The 15,658-nt window shown below is 51.6% G+C and overlaps 1 protein-coding gene across 3 annotated transcripts; it reads right to left on the bottom strand.

Annotated features, from left to right (window-relative positions):
- Nucleotides 1-489: 489 nt before the first annotated feature.
- On the bottom strand, nucleotides 490-14,283 carry LOC144255286 (signal-regulatory protein beta-1-like). 3 transcript variants are annotated; one of them, XM_077799609.1, is made up of 5 exons: nucleotides 14,211-14,283; nucleotides 10,240-10,593; nucleotides 6,044-6,361; nucleotides 5,232-5,564; nucleotides 490-605 (listed from the first exon to the last, which is right to left on the bottom strand). In XM_077799609.1, exons 1-5 carry the CDS (start codon nucleotides 14,281-14,283, stop codon nucleotides 490-492), a joined length of 1,194 nt encoding a protein of 397 aa, XP_077655735.1. The 3 variants fall into 3 exon arrangements, with proteins under 3 accessions (XP_077655735.1, XP_077655736.1, XP_077655737.1); XM_077799610.1 differs by having other exon boundaries at nucleotides 490-602; XM_077799611.1 differs by lacking the exons at nucleotides 5,232-5,564; nucleotides 6,044-6,361.
- Nucleotides 14,284-15,658: the final 1,375 nt, after the last annotated feature.

Raw genomic sequence — 15,658 nt, 5'->3', positions numbered from 1 at the left:
TGTTTCCTGACTCCTTTTCCTTTCCCTACAATGAAAGTCATAAGGAGAGCATCCTTGAGAGCAGCCCATCTAAAATTTCTCAATGTTGCTCCACATGGTAGAACCTTCCTGTCCATGGAGGCCCAGCAGTTGACTATTGGACTAGCCTAGGGGTGGTGTCCAAGGGCCACACCAAATCTGCTGACCCTCATTGCATGATTTTAGCTCATCCTCTCTGGAGCCCTTAGAACTCAGTGGACATCCACTGCCAACCCTTCACCTCCTCATTTCCTGTACACACACACACACACACACACACACACACCTCCACACTTCCTGGGAACTGAGACCCCCACAAAAGGTACCTGAAGTTCTGAGGGTGCCGAGGGGTGTGTGCCTGGTTCTCTAAACCCACTGACTCTGCAGCTGTGCACAGGTGGGCAGCACCCCCCCTGGCCCTGCCCCCTCTGCAGCAGCCTGTGTTCCACCCTCCCTCCTGGGGACTTACAGTCAGGACGTCTGCTTCCTGTGGACATAGACGGCAGAGACACTGACTCCTAGAAGGATCTTGGGGCCAAGGAACAGGCCTATGAGGTATGAAGAAGCAAGTGTAGACATCACTGCTCCTGAAAATCAAGGGAAAAGAGGGAGCCATTAGAAGTACTCCTACATGTCTATTCCCAGGAGCCTGCACTTGCCCCAGGTGAGGCTACCTAGGCCCAAAAAAATTGTGAAGGTTGAGCACACACACCCTGTCCTGGCTGCCCTGGTCAAGCCTGAGGCAGAAACCTGGTCAAGAGGCTCCTTATTCCATTCACCCAGCCTCAGGTCCCAGAGTGTCCTCCTTGAGGGAAGGTGAAAACATGAGCTCCATGCACACTGCCCACCTACCATGGAGATTCCTACTTGATCCTCACCATCTCATGGAGAGCGATCACCATCTCCTCCTGTTATGGAGACTGAGGCCTGGGGAGCTTAGGGAGAGTCATGGCTTAGAGGAATCCAAACCCAGAGAAGCTCCTCCCTGGAGTCCTTTATGGTGATACCTAAGATCATGTTCTCTGGACCAAAACAATGTCCGTGTCTTCATGCCAAGGAACCAGTTTTCAATGGGGCATGCCCATGGAGGGTGGGCCATTTCATGATGACAGAGGAGAGCCAGGCTTCCTGTTCAGTACCATGGGTGTGAATGACCCTGTGTCTCAGGACCTTGGGGAGCCTGCTAAGAAGTTGTAAGATGAACTAATAAAATTTCTGTCTGAAAAAAAAAAAATTTGTGAGTCAAGAAAATCTTTCTCCTATGTGTGAGGGACCAAAATATCCAAAGAGCAGACCACCCCTCCAGTGCTGTGTCACCTGAAGTCTTTCTCTTGGACACACAAAGCCATCTCCAGAGAATCAGACCTGTGGAGTCTTGTCCTTGTCACTATGGGCCATTTTCCTCTAAAATGATGCTAACAACAATGGAAATTTTTTTTGTAAATAAAGAAATCCTTCCAGGTCCATAGGAAGGAGTGGACACTGCTGCCCTGCTGGGGGCCAGGGTTCTCAGCTGAGTGCTGCTCTGGGGCTCCCCCTCAGTGGAGGAGAGCTGCACTCCTGCCCCCTCCTCCCTCTAGAAGGCCCCAGCATCAGAGCCTGCCTGAGCAGGGAGTGGAAGGCCCCTCTCCTCTCCTCCACTGAAAGCAGCTCTGGGTTCCTCTGGCTTCTGTGGGGACAGATGAGATGCTGCTGCTTCTCTCTTCAGGTGGGAGGGACCCTGATGTGTATGCTGAGAACATTCCAGGAATCTCCCTGATCCCCTATGTCCATCACAGAGGGCACTTCCAATGGACACCCAGCTCCAGGAGTGGTCTGGGAATCAGACTCTACACTGTGAATTTGAACCTGAGACCCATCAGCTGGCTGGTAGCATGGCCCCAGTGCTGGAGGTCAGTGGCACCTGGGCAGGCACTGGCCTGTGTTGAGGTGCCCTTGTTCACTCTTTCACCTGAAATGAAGTGGTTTGTCCTCAGGAGGGAGTTTTTGACATCTGGTGCTTGACCATAAATTAGGAAATGGTTGCTATTAGGCTCTGGCATTGGAGGGCTATTTCTGGGCGTCATTCCCTCTGGGGAAAGACAATGAGAAGCTAAGTGTGAGTCATCTCATGGTAAAGGTGAAGTCTGGGAGCCAATGGAGTTGGAGTTCCTGGCGGATTTTGAGCCAGAGGACAGCAAATCAGAGGTTTGGTTCCTGGATGTAATTCCAATAGTAGCAGAGCTTCAGCAGAGTTTACATCCTCAGGTTCAAGGGCTTTCCCTTGGGAAGTTGTAAAAGCTGGATATGAAGGTCAGGGCTATATGGATCAAATCACTCGAAGACCTTCAGTTGACTTCTGGGTTGCTGACCACAGTCACAGCAGGATGGCTGCCAATTAACTCTGCTCCAAAGATATCCAGTGCCATCTTCCGTGTCCCTTCCCCAAAAAATACTTCCTGCATCATGAAATCCTCACTTCATCCCAGAAAGGAGAAGTGCTGTGGTCCCATGTTACAGAGAGGATCTGGGATGCACCAGGGCACACGTCCCATGGGCTGGCCCTCAGGATGCAGTATTCATGCTGGTGTCCAGGTGGGTCAGAGGAAACTGGGAGACTCTCAGACCATTAACTGAAGCCTCCTCCCACAGAAGCAATAAAAGAAGATCCAGATGAAACCCAAGCAAGCAGAATAGGGGAAATAATAAAGAAAAGAGTCAAAATTCAATAAAATGGAACACAGGGAAGTAATAGAGAAGATCATTGAAACACAAAGTTGGTACCTTTAAAAGATCAATAAAATTGAAAATGTTCTTGCACTGATGATGATGAGGAGGATAGACAGAGAGAAAGGACATACTAGTAACATCAAGACTAAACAGGGTGCAGGGTGTATTTGTAGAGATTCTGCAGATTTTAGACTGAAATCTGCAGTTATGAAGTTGACACTATACATAAAATAGACTAAAACTGCTTCAAGAAGCTCAAGGTCCCCCAATGCACCCAAAATGAAATCTAGCACATGAATGGTCTTAAAATGCTAAGGAAAGACATCATTTTTAAATCTTGGGGAAAGGCTTCCTAATGTCCAGGTGGTTTTGTAAGGAGGTTGTACCATGTACTGAAGGATGAATTAAAACCAATGTTGGTGCAGAGAAAAGAGAAATAAAAGGAATTCTGAAAAATCTGAATACATACTCCAATTATTTTTTATGATTAGAGAAAACTATCATTATTTTTATTAACTGCCACAAAGCTGTTGGATTTGTAGAACAATGTCCTTCATCATTGGACCATTCCAGCTGTGGACTCCACTGGCACTGGTGCGTATTTCTGGCAAAGTGAATAGTGGATGGGATTAGGCAGCCTCCATGTATCTCCTACCATGAGGGAAATTGTCTCTTACTTCTAATCATTACTCTTCCTGCAAGAAGGGACAGGGATAAATCAGTGGCCCAGTGTTGACCCAGCACATGAGGCCCATGGTAGGGCATGCTGGAAGGAACCTGGACCTTGAAAGAGTCTGTAGGAGTCCAGACCTGCTCCTGTGGTCACACAGGGAAATCATGCACATGGAGCTACAGAATGGGGTCTCCAGAATGCTGTGGGTCTTTAGGAAAATATTTATAGGAGAAGGAACATTTTTTTAATTAGCAAAAATTTGCTCTATAGCTACTGTTGGCCCTGACCCCAGTGACTTAGATTTGCCTAGAGCAGTTTAGATAGTTTCCACAAGTCAGGGCAGGAAGCCATCAGCAACACTCCCATTGCTCTCCAGGGCTGTCCCAGTTTCCCTTTCTGTAAATTCCTAACACACAGGTAGTTGGAGCATCAAAGGAGAATATACACAAGCAGAAATTTGCATGTTGTGATGAGGTTTTGAGGGTCCTCACTTCAGTAGGTCTGTGACCACAAATCAGGAGGAAATCAAGACCCCTGTGGAGACCCCTCAAGGTCACCTAGGGGCCTGCTCCAAACAGTCTCCACCTCCTCAGGGAGTCCTTTCCAGATTTCACCTGGTAGGTACCAGCATTTGTCCAGTGAGGCTACAGATGTGTAGGAAAATTCCAGTATTGAATGAAGGCTGGAGAGACTCTGAGGAAAAAGAACAAAGCAACTGATAGGTGGATAGACAAAAGGTGGACAGTAGGACAGGACAGTCCCCCTCCATCTCTTTCTTTTTTAATGTCTGTTTATATCAGAAGATCCATGGAGAGATGGACCAAGCTCCTGACAGTGGAGACTCTAGAGGTAAGGAGTGGGGGATGGAGGGGAATTTAAGGTTATAATACATATTTATAGACTTGTGAATTATTCTGTAATGGATAGGAATACTAAATTTAGGACTAAAAATTTTAAAACAAAAAGATACAAGACAGAAAAGTCCCATTCACCTGGAGTGGAGACCCCCCAGGCAGATATGTGTTTCATTTTGGTCCTGCAGGTTGAACCCAGAGGTGCTGATCCACAAAACCACCTCCCCAGCCCTTTTTAATATTGATTTAGAGGCAGGGCCTCGAGGGGTTGCTCAGGACCTCACTAAGTTGCAGGTGCTCACCTGGAATTTACCTCCCTCTTGCCTCAGCCTTCTGAGCTGCTCAGATTAGACACTGGCCCTCGCCAGAGAAGTGTCTGTACACTGCTCCTTCAACATAATTAGCCTTCAGGAGGTGGATGGCTGCGTACCACCTGGCAGGTGACCCCCACGTCCCCACTCTGCACACAGGAGTTCACCAGGAGCCCATTAATGTGGTTACAGGTCACGTCCTTGTTCTCTGTGACGACTGAGGCAGTTTCCATCTTGGACATGTGTCCATTCTCCAGTCAGGTCACTTGAAGCTCAGGAGGTAGAACTACTTTCCCTGGCAGGTGATAGTTACCTGGTTTCATCACTGTGTGATTTAGGGGGACCCTCAATGTGGGTGGAAAGAGAGACACAGAGAGAGGGCCATGAGGACATGATGAGTGTCAGGTGAAGAAGGCAAGTGGCCAGTGCTAGGACAGGCCCATCCACCCCTGACCTCTTCCTTAGTGTCCCTGTTTGAAGCCCCATGAGATGTGTGCCCAACCCCACAGAGGAGACCCTCAGAGTGTGGGTGTGGGGAGCTGACTAAGACGCTGCTGTGTTCCCAGGCTCTGGGTGCCCTGGGGGAAGGGGGTCACTGCTCTCACATCACAACACACAGAGTCAAGGTGAAGTTTAAAGCATCTGGTCAGCTGGAAGAGTCCTCACCGGGGGTGTTGTCCATACCTTGCTCCCTGGGGCCAGCAGAGACCTGCAGGGTGTAGCTCCTGGTGGTGGCTGGCTGCCCGTCATGCTCCACCCGGCAGGTGAACGTCACGTCCTCCCTGTGCACAGAGGAGTTGACCAGCAGCCAGCTCGTCAGGTTGAAGGTCCCGTCCTTGTTCTCTGAGCGGGTGGAGGCTTTCTCTGTCCTGGACACATTTCCATTCTCCACCCAGGTCAGCTGTAGGCTCCGGGGGTAGAAGTGCTTCACCTGGCAGGTGACGTTCACCTGGTTCCCTGCCATGGTGGGCTGTGAGGTGACCTCCACGGTGGGCGGAACTGAAACAGCACAGGGAAAAGCTGTGACCTTATGGGACAGATGCTGAGCTCCTCCCAGCAGGGCAAGGGCCTCCCTCGGGACAGGGACAGGCATGCAGAGGGGCTCAGACACTGAGGGTTTGCACGGAAGTGAATCACTAACCACAGGGCCTGCCACCCACAGGTGCCAAGGGACCAGCAGCTCCCCTGAGGGTAAGTGAGTGAGGCTGACAGGCTGCCTGCAGGAAGTGAGCAAATAGATGGAACCTCCTGCATGTCAAGGCTCGGCTCTGGGAGGAGCTCAGCAGAGGTAGTTGCTGATGTTCAATGAAATGAAGCCACCAGCTCATGCTGGCCACAGGGCAGGAGTCCACATGTGACGGCAGGGGACAGCACTGCTGGGAGCTAGAACCCAGGCCACTGAGGTCCTGGCCAAGGCCCCTGGGGAGCAGCAGGCTGGGTGGCCAGTGTGGGCTGAGGTGGGGAGCAGGGTCCTGTACCTCGGATGGTGTCAGACAAGTTGGCAGTCCCACGAAGAGGGCTGCCCTGTAGGGTGACATGGGCCACCTTGCAGATGACCTGAGAGTGGACGTCTCCAGGGGCCAGGGTCACCTGGGCTGTGCTGGTCACATTGAAGGACACACTTTCTCCCGTGGGGTGCACGCTGGTCTGGGTGTGCGAGAGCTCATTCCCATTTTTGAACCACTTGAGGGTGATGTTCCGGGGGGAGAAGCCGTGGGACTGGCAGGTGAAGCTCACCATCTGCCCAGGTGTGGCCCTCGTCCCTGGACCGGACACCATGGGGGGAGAAGGTCTGGCTGTGAAGGGGATTGACAGACAAGTCAGATGATCTGGAGTCCCCTTCTGAGCATAGTGAGTGACACTGTTAAGGATCGTCTTTGACGTTATTGTTGGTGTTATTATTTGCTGTCCTGGGGATTGAGCCCAGGTGCATGCTAAGCACATGCTCTGTCACTGGGCTACACCCACAATGACAAGACAAGATGTTTTTAATGCTCCTAATAAAGCTCTCTGGGTGCTGAGTGTCCTTGTGTGGTGTCCCTACACTCATGTCCCTGAGTGAGCACAGCTGTCTAGCAACACAGTGAGGAATGTCAGCCCAGGTGCTGCTCCAGGCCTGAGGTCAGAGCCTTCCTCTCAGCACCAGAGCACTGCTACCAACTTAGGCCCAGGGAAGAGCTCACTGCCCTGTCTCACTCTTTGTTAACAACCGTGTCCTGCTGGCCTGCCCTGGAATGCTTGACACCAAGGGGAGTCATATTTAGAAGCAAATGCAGGGGACAAACAGTACCAGGACACCAAAGTGAACATGGGAACCAGCTCTCCATGCTGAGATGTGGCCCAGCACCTCATCTGTGGGATGGGGTGGTTGGCAAATCTCCTCCCAGGCCACACTGAGCACAGGTAGCTTTGGATCACACAGAGCTGTCCCTGGAATCTCAGCAAATGGTCAGGCATGCTGCCCAGAGACTGGGGAGGCTAAGGCAGGGGGACTGCAATTTAAGATCAGACTGGGAAACCTAGAGAGATCCTTCCTCAAAATAAGTAATAAAAACTGCTGAGGATGTAGCTTATTCTTAAAATGCCCCAGTTTCAATCCTCAGCGCCCATGCACACACACACACACACACACACACACACACACACACACACACACAGGTCCCTCCTTCTCCCTGACTTTGTTCTGTGCAGGGCTCGTCCACAGGGGGTTCTGAACTCAGCCCACTTGTTCCTCTTTCCACCAACATGCCATGGGCCTCACCTGGGCCAAGACCTGGATGTGAGAGGGAGAGATGAAGGGGTGCTTTCTGAATGTGGGCTTCCCTGGGTCACTTGGCATTGGAGTCACAGGTCACTGAACAGGGATGAGTTCATAACTGATGGCTAATTACAAGAGATGCAGACCCAGGCCCCTGAGCAGGTCCTGAGGGCCCTCAGGTGAGAGCATCAGGTGGCTGCTTGCCTGTGGACAGGTCCTCAGACAGGTCCCTTGGTGTCTCCAGATTGCTCACCACCACCCAGCACCTTCTACAGCTGTCACCAGGCAGCAAATATCATGAAGGTTTGTATCAGCAAATATTGACCTCCAACCTGACATGCACCCATCCCAGAGGGCACAGTATGGAGGGTGTCACTGAAGAAATGGAGTCACCCAGACCACACCAGCCTGGAAGGCCCTACAGGGTTAGGGACTCTGTGGCCACTTATCAGGAGCTGCTCAGCATTTTGAGGCTGACTTGAGCCCCCGGAGCCACTCAGATCTTGATAACCACCTCCGTGAGGAGGTGCTAGTAAGAGTCCATTATGGGACAAGGCTCAGAGAAGGGCATGGCCAGGCAAGGGCCCCAGGCTGGGGGAGAGGGAAGAGATCAGACTGCTCTCCTCCACACAGAGGATAATGCAACACCTTTTTTTTTTTTTTCTGCTGAGGTTCCTTGTCCCCTTTGGCAGAGTTCTTAAAACCACCACCCTGCAAGAGGAGCTTAAAGGCAAGGCACAGCTCTGGCATGCAGTAGGAGCCTAATAAATGACACCTGTGGCTGTATCCTCACTCCTTCTGAAAGTACACATACATTCTTCAGAAGCCAGAGGAGCAACAAATGCAGTGGGGACCCCAGGAAAAGCTCCATCCTATTCCTGCAGCCCCCAGGATGACCTGTGTGAGAGGAGGAGCAGACACCACAGGATGACGGGGCTCCGCCTGTTTCCCTGTCCACCCCCCAGGTACTGAGAGTCTACCCAGGGCCTCAGGGGGCTCAGCAGGAACCAGCACTGAGCTGCACCCCCGCCCTCTCCCTGTGTTCTTAAGAGTCCCCACAGGAAACAAGGTGACAAAGTGCTTCTCACATCACAAACAGCATCACAGGGGTTTCATCCAGAGAAGCTGTTTCCATAAAGAGGGGCTCTGTGAAGGGACAGGGGACAGATGCCTCAGTGACATTCTGGGTCACCAAGGCAGGGAACATTGTGTACTGAAGACCCAGGGCTCCTTGGTTTCAGCTCCTGTTCACAGGCAACGTGTGTCAGATGTGGGCTCTGGGGTGACCCTGGATCTAGGGGCCTCCATTGGGAGACCCTGCCACAGGCCCCGGGAGCTGAGCCCAGCACTTGCTGTTCAGCAGCATCCACACCTGAGAAGGCTCCCGTGCTCTCCTTCATTGCCAGAGGAAAGAACCCCAGCTTTCCTTCCGTGTCTTCAGGACATCTACCTCAGGAGTCCACAGCCCTGGCCACGTGTCAGAAACTTCTGGATAAGTGAAAACTTCAGAAGCCCAGACCCTCCTCAGACCTTTTAAAGCAAAGTTTGTATGTGAAGCCGCCTGGGTCTGGGAATCTTTGTGTTCAGGTTCCCCCATGATTCCTATGCGCAGCCAGTGGGGAGCCCCCGACCCCACCCACAACAGCAAGAACAACTGTAACATCTCCCCAGGAAGAAGGCTTTTGCTCTTGTTCAATCAACACAGCAGCTCTGTGTGTCCTGCTGGGCATCTCCCCATGGAGAGAGACCTGGCTGACACTCAGGAGAGGTTCCCCCTCACTGTGGCTTCAGGGTGTGAATGTCAGTGGCACCTGAACCTTGGGAGAGGGAGGAGGAGCATGGACGCAGCTCCCTGCCCAGTGGGTCAGGTCAGGGTCTGTGTTGAGCCCCTCCTGTGCCCTGGCTCCTCTGTGGGGACAGTGTCTATTCCCAGGGCAGCAGGAGCCTGGGCTGGAGTCAGGTTGGGCTCTGTCCCCTCCTGGCATTAATGTGCTGTGAGATAGAGGGCCTGCTGGGCCTCCAGCTCCCCAGGGTCAACAGGAGTGGGCACAGGGGTGAAGGTCCATGTGTGCTGACCACCTCAGCCTCATGGCTTAGGATGGGCATGCAGGGCCTCTTGCAGGAACCACACAGTGAGCACCTGTGCTTCCTGAACTGGAACCCCTGTGTCACCTACATGGGGAACGTTGCCTGGGGAGTGACCCAGCTCTGCTCCTGCCCTGCAGGGCCTGTGAGGGCTGGTCCCTGAGACACAGGGATTCACAGGCAGACCCAGGGCAAAGGCTCCAACCTCCTGGCAGCTCCTCCACCAGGGCCCCAGGTCTACAGGGAACCTGAGCCTGTCAGAATCCTCTCAGGTGCTGTTCCAGGAGGGGAAGGAAGGAAAGCATGCCCTGCCCCCTCCCTGCTCTGGAGGCCAGGTCCTCAGGGAAGGACAGGAACAGTAGCCTGTGGGAGGGGAACTTTACCTGCTCTGCTCCCAGCCCTTTCCAGAGCATCCAGAGGGCGGATTGGCACACAGTGGGTCCTGGGTGCTGGTGGTATAAAGAGGACTCACCCCCACAGGGCAGTGCTCTCTGATCCAGCAGACACAGTCTGGCTCTGTGATTGGCAAGTCCCTCAAACCCTCAGAGCCCTCAGCTGGGGAGCCACAGGGCAGGCCAGACTGGAAAAGGTCAGGGCTGTGGAGCAGGCAGGTGAGGGGTGCAGATGCCCCCCATTTAACAGCCATGGAGCCTGGACCAAATAGCTCAGCCTCCACAGGCCTCTGCCTCCCTGACCTGCAGAAGGGGTGACCACAGGTCATGACATGAGCACCCAGTGCTATTCCTGCTTCTCAGCTGTGGCCCCCAGGGTGGGGTGTGTGACCCCTGACCTCCTGTCCCACCCCAGGGAGGAGGAGGCAGCTGCACTCACCTCGAACAGACAACTCAGTGCCTGATCCAGACTTATACTCCTTATCAACAGGGGTGCGTTTCTGGAACTTCACACAGTAGTAGGTGCCGGCGTCTGCTGGGGTGACATTACTGATGCGGATGGAAAAGTCCCTGTTGTCCCTCTTTGTGGTATCTGAGAGATTTGTGACTCTGGGGAACCAGCCGTCTTGGTAGTTGTAGATCAACTCCCGGCCTGGCCCTGCCCCCTTAAACCACTGGATGGGCCCCACGGGGAGCAGGGAGGTCACAGTGCAGTGCAGAGTGGCCAACTCTCCAGCAGCGACAGACACTGACTTCTCAGGCTGGATCACCTGCAGCTCCTGTGCAGCCGCTCCTGGGGGAGACACAGGGTGGTCACACTCATCCTGGGGATCCCCTTGGTTTATCACGTGGTATCAGCAAAGCCTGTCACTGACTGAGTGCCCCAGAGTGGCCTTGAGCTCAGCACAGGGCGTGTCCTCACACTGAGCCTCCCCTGGCCTGCACCTCCACACTGTGAGACACCTGCCCCTGAGGCCCAGAGCCCTGAGCAAGGTGGAGGGAGGGGACTTGAGGGCCTGAGCCCTCCCCTGAGCTCTCATGTGTCACCAACTGTTTGTTGATCTTCTCTTTCTGACCACAAGGTCACTGGCACTTCATGGACCAAGACATTGGGTTGGGTCCTGTGGGTCTTGGGTCTCCTGAGTATTGGGGAAGTGGTGGGTACAATTAGTGGGACATGGATTTGACTGTGAGTCTTGGCTCAGCTCCCTGTTCCACAGAGATGCCAGCTCTTGTTTCAGTTTCCTCCTTCAGCCTGGAGTGGTGATAGAACATACAACCATGAACTTGCAGCTCAAGTATGAAAGAACACATTGCTGAAGCCCCTCCCATATCTGCCCACAGCACAACCACCTTGTACTCTCCTTGGCTGACCCCAATGGCTCCACCATGTCGCACAGCCCTCTGTCCCGCTGGCTGTCCTGTGCCCTGGGTTGTGCAGCTCTCTGATGCTTTTCCAGAGAGAGGAAAATTCTCTCCACCTTAGAGTACTGCTCCCATCCCAACCACAAGAATACCCACTGAGATACCAGCTCCTAGCCTTGACCCAGGCTGCAGAATCATCCTACCATTGGAATCTGGAACACCAGACCCTGTGAATTGGCTCTTTGCCAGTGCACTGTGTGGGAATGTGATTTGAGGAAGGATCCCTGCTGGAGGGTGTGTAGTTCCATGAGGAGCTGAGTGTCCACTGCTGAGTATCCTGTGAGAGTCAAGGGGGCAGAGGGCCACACAACGGCTGGATGAGCCTGTTCACAGTGTCCACCATGTGGTGAGTGGCATTGATGGGAAAGGTAACTGGTTCTATTCCTTCTTGGCTCCACATGGTCCCCCTCCCAAGGACAGTCCTCTGTTACCCTCCCCCAAATGACCATGCTGCTCTGCAGGCAGTCCCTTCTCTGCTGCTTCCTGGATGCTGCTGTTCTCCACCTCCCACCCTGTCCATGGCTGCTGTCCATGGTGATGGGTGGATCCTGGTACAAGGAGAACAGGGGAAGGAGCAATTTGATCTCTCTCTCCTTCAGATGCCCAAAGATATAATTTGAGGTTATAAATCACCCTGGGCAATGTGCGAGGACTTTGAGGTGACAGGCTAAGAGTCTCGCCCTTTAAATTAAATAGACTCACAAGGCACAGTGGCACCCAGAGGCTTGGGAGGCTGAGGCAGGAGGATCCCTAGTTCAAAGCCAGCTTCAGCAGAAGTGAGACGCTAAGCAACTCTGTGAGTCCTGGGGATGGGGATGTGGCTCAGTGGTGCGTGCCCCTGAATTTAATCTCCAGTAACCACCCTCCACCCAAAAAAAAAGTTAAATGTTCAAAAATAAAGAATGTGTAAGACATACTTGTGTCCACTATTGCTCCTCAGGGTGATGACCCCTGTCCCTCTGCATTAGTCAGCTTTGATTCCTGTGATCAAATACCTGACAAGATCAACTAAGGGAGAAAAGGCCACTTTGGGCTCACAGCTGCAGAGGCCAGTCTACTGTCAACAGGAACCAGGCAGGATGTCCATGACAGGGTGTAAGTCCATGCATGGGAGAAGGTGAAGGAGAAGGGGTGGGGGAGGAGGAGGAGGAGGAAGAGGAGGAGGAGGAGGAGGAGAAAGGCAGTGGTGGTGGGAAGACCAAGTGGACATGAAGATCCAGGGACAAAACACAGTCCTCGGGGACATGCCCCAGGGACCTACTTCCTTCAGACAGTCCACACCTGCACAGAGTTCCCACCACATTGTGACTCCATCTCTCTCCTGTCAGAATGGCCATCATCAAGAATCCAAAATATAAATGGTGGTGAGGATGTGGGAAAAGGAACTCTCACTAACGTTAGTGAAAATGTTAACTAGTACACCCACTATGGAAATCAGTGATTGTTTTCAAGTCACATTGATCACTGTTCAGTATGTGATATGATTTACCTCTTTGTTATGTGTTGATCACCACCATTGTCCCTAGAGGTACCTTAGCTACACAGGGCAAATACTTTGCCTCCTTTATGCTAAATTCACTACAAGTTTCTGTAACAGTTCCTGCACACAGTAGGTGTACACTCAGTGTGTACTTAGCGTGTGTATTGCTCAGTGCCACACCCCCTGCATTGCAGAAGTCGATTTGCAGTGGATATATTTTGTAGAAATGGCCACAAGTTGAGTTTACCACACAGAATACTTAGCAAAACAAGAACTACTTGCAGAAATAGTCAGGAAGTAGAAGAGCCCAGGATAAGAAAACCACAAACCCTGTTCTTCTACCATTGTCTACACCCATTGGCAGAAGCTGTACAAAGTGTGTAAATCAATCTATATATGCATATATACAAATTTAAACCAGGCACCCTTCTTATTGTCTTCAAATATAAATATAATAAAAGAAACAAGATCCAAATCCTCTTGGGGTCTCTAGTCCCCCCATGATGAGCATGAGATGCCCCAGGTCTTTGGAAGCAGACGTCTGACCCCATGAGGTCGCGCTACACACCATTAAAACAATGTCTGGCCACATGTAGGGTCAGGGCCACAGAGTTTGAGAAGATGGTGGGTGAACCACGAGCTCCAGATCAGAGCATCTGCACCCAGACCCCAGCCCTCGCACTGCCCCTGAATGACCACGGAGCTCCTGGTGCTTCTGCTTCTTAGCTGTAAGGTGGGGTGACCAGAGTGTCTGCTGTGGGTGTCATGGTCACGTGATGAGCTGTACAGCATTTCAGAGAGTCTGGCCCTTGGTGAGTGTTCAAGAAATTGAAAGTCATTACTCAGTAGATTTCCTGAGGCCCAGAGCCTTCCACTGGCCCAATATGATGTAATAAGGGTAAGGACATCGTCACAGCCTGCGTCAGTCAACTCTTCATTACTGTAATTAATACCTGAGACAAATCCACTTATGAAGAGAAAAGTATGATGAGCTCACAGTTTTAGAGGTTTCAGTCCAGCATTGATTGTCCCCAAGGCTATTGGGCCTGTGGGAGGCAGCAAATCAATGGAGGAGAAGGTATGATGGGACAAAGCCATGTACCTCACGGCCAGACTATGAGAGAGAGAGAGAGAGAGAGAGAGAGAGAGAGAGAGAGAGATTGCTTGCTCCATGGCCTTGAGGAGGTCACCTCATCTTTGGTGTCTCAGAAATTATCAGGATATAAAAATTGATCTTCTAGAAATGTATTTGAGCTAAAATATTACAATATGCAGGTGATTCTTGTCACTGCTGTGTGAAGCATCAGCTGATGTGACACCTCTGGCCCCAGCTGCAGGGGAGGCCTCCCAGAGACACTGCTCAGGACCCTTGGTCTGGGCTCCAGAGAATGCCCTGTCCCAGCCTCCATGGCAGAGCCTGTGTTTGTCCTGAGTCCCTGAAGTCCATGGGCAGAGCTGACCCAGGGGCCAGGACAGAGGACTCTCCCCAGACAGTGGTCACTCACCTGTGAGTCCCAGCAGGAGGGTCAGCAGCAGGACAGGACAGGGAAGCTGGAGCCAGGAGGCAGGTGCAGACATGGTGGAGCCCTGAGGAGCCTGCTCTGTCCCAGGGTCTGTGCTGGGAGATCCCTGACTCTGCTCTCTGGAGGGAACTGACTCTCTGCCTCCCTTGTTGCAAGAGGAAGTGACAGTGACAGAGTGACAAGCAATTTCCTTCAAAATTGTGAAATAGAAACTAGGAGCATGGACAGCGAAAGTTAAGAGTCTCTCATGCATTTTCAGAAGAAATTGGACGAGCCTCCTTCCCCTGGGCCTGCTCTAGTCCACTAGGCCCCTCGTGGTTCCCTGGGTCTTAGTGAGAGTCTATTTGAGAGTCACAGTACAGGCAGAATGTTCCCTAGACTCCTGACCCTTGGCTGGTGGCCTCACTCTGCAGCAGCTACACACAGAGCTACTCAGCAGAGGGAGGAGGGGTCCTGGGGTCTGCTCAGTGTTGGGGAGGGACTGGTCACCTCCTGCCATGGCCAATCACTGCAAAGCTTCTTTTCTGTAAAGGACCATAGTTCCCCATAACAGTTGGGTGCATCCTGACAAAACCATACGTGCATGCAATTAGGGATCAATCCTGGGTCTCCCTTTTCCTCTCCCCTGCTCACCCCACACCCTCCTCCTTCCTAATTTCTACTAGATTTCCTTTTGCTCATGTCTTCATTTATTTTTATTGTTTCTTTCAGTTTATATATAAATGTGGTGTATTTATATTACACATAACACAATTTTAAAAGAATTCCTTCTGCATTTCCTCCCTTTTCCATCCCTCCTCTTTGACTCTTGCTCTCCTTCTGTTCTACTGACCTTTCCCACATCTGTGTGACATCCTCTCCTTCTCTCCTTCTTTCCTTTATTACACTCTAGTGTGCAGAGGTCAGAGAAAACATTAGACCTTTGACTTTCTGAGGGTGACTTCTTTACTTAGCATGATGTTCTCCATGTCCATCAACTTACTGTCAAATGCCATGATGTCATTCTTCTTTGTGGCTGAGGAGAACAGGAAGTGACCGTGATGGAGTGAGAAGCAATTTCCTTCAAATGTGAAGTAGAAACCAGGCAGCAGAGTTAAAAATCACAGTTTATTAATCCATTTATCTATTGACAGGCCCTGATTGACTCCATAATTCAGCTATTGTGAATTGTGCTGCTACACACTTCTATCTGGCTCCATCCCTGTAGGATGCTAATTTTAGATCTTTTGTAAAAATACCAAGGAGTGGGATGGCGTGGTCATGTGGTGGTTCCATTCCTAGTTATTTGATGACTCTCCACTCTGTTTTCCTGAATGGTTGCCTTCATTTGCAGTCCCACCAACAATGGATGAGTGTGCATTTTCCAGTCATCATCGCCAACACTTATGATCTGTAATCCTGGCATTTGCCTTCTGACTGGAGTGAGATGA

Source organism: Urocitellus parryii, chromosome 6, assembly GCF_045843805.1.
Source record: "Urocitellus parryii isolate mUroPar1 chromosome 6, mUroPar1.hap1, whole genome shotgun sequence".
Lineage (NCBI taxonomy): Eukaryota > Metazoa > Chordata > Mammalia > Rodentia > Sciuridae > Urocitellus > Urocitellus parryii.
Note: the sequence above shows the minus strand (reverse complement) of the source record. Positions and strands in the feature narration are given on the sequence as shown.

Excerpts from the sequence above, each read along its gene's own strand:
- LOC144255286 (XM_077799609.1), bottom strand. The coding sequence starts at position 14,283 with ATGTCTGCACCTGCCTCCTGGCTCCAGCTTCCCTGTCCTGTCCTGCTG. Across the intron at positions 10,594-14,210 it reads CCTCCTGCTGGGACTCACAG|GAGCGGCTGCACAGGAGCTG; the intron begins GTGAGTGACCAC and ends TGTCTCCCCCAG. Across the intron at positions 5,565-6,043 it reads CTTGTCTGACACCATCCGAG|TTCCGCCCACCGTGGAGGTC; the intron begins GTACAGGACCCT and ends GTGCTGTTTCAG.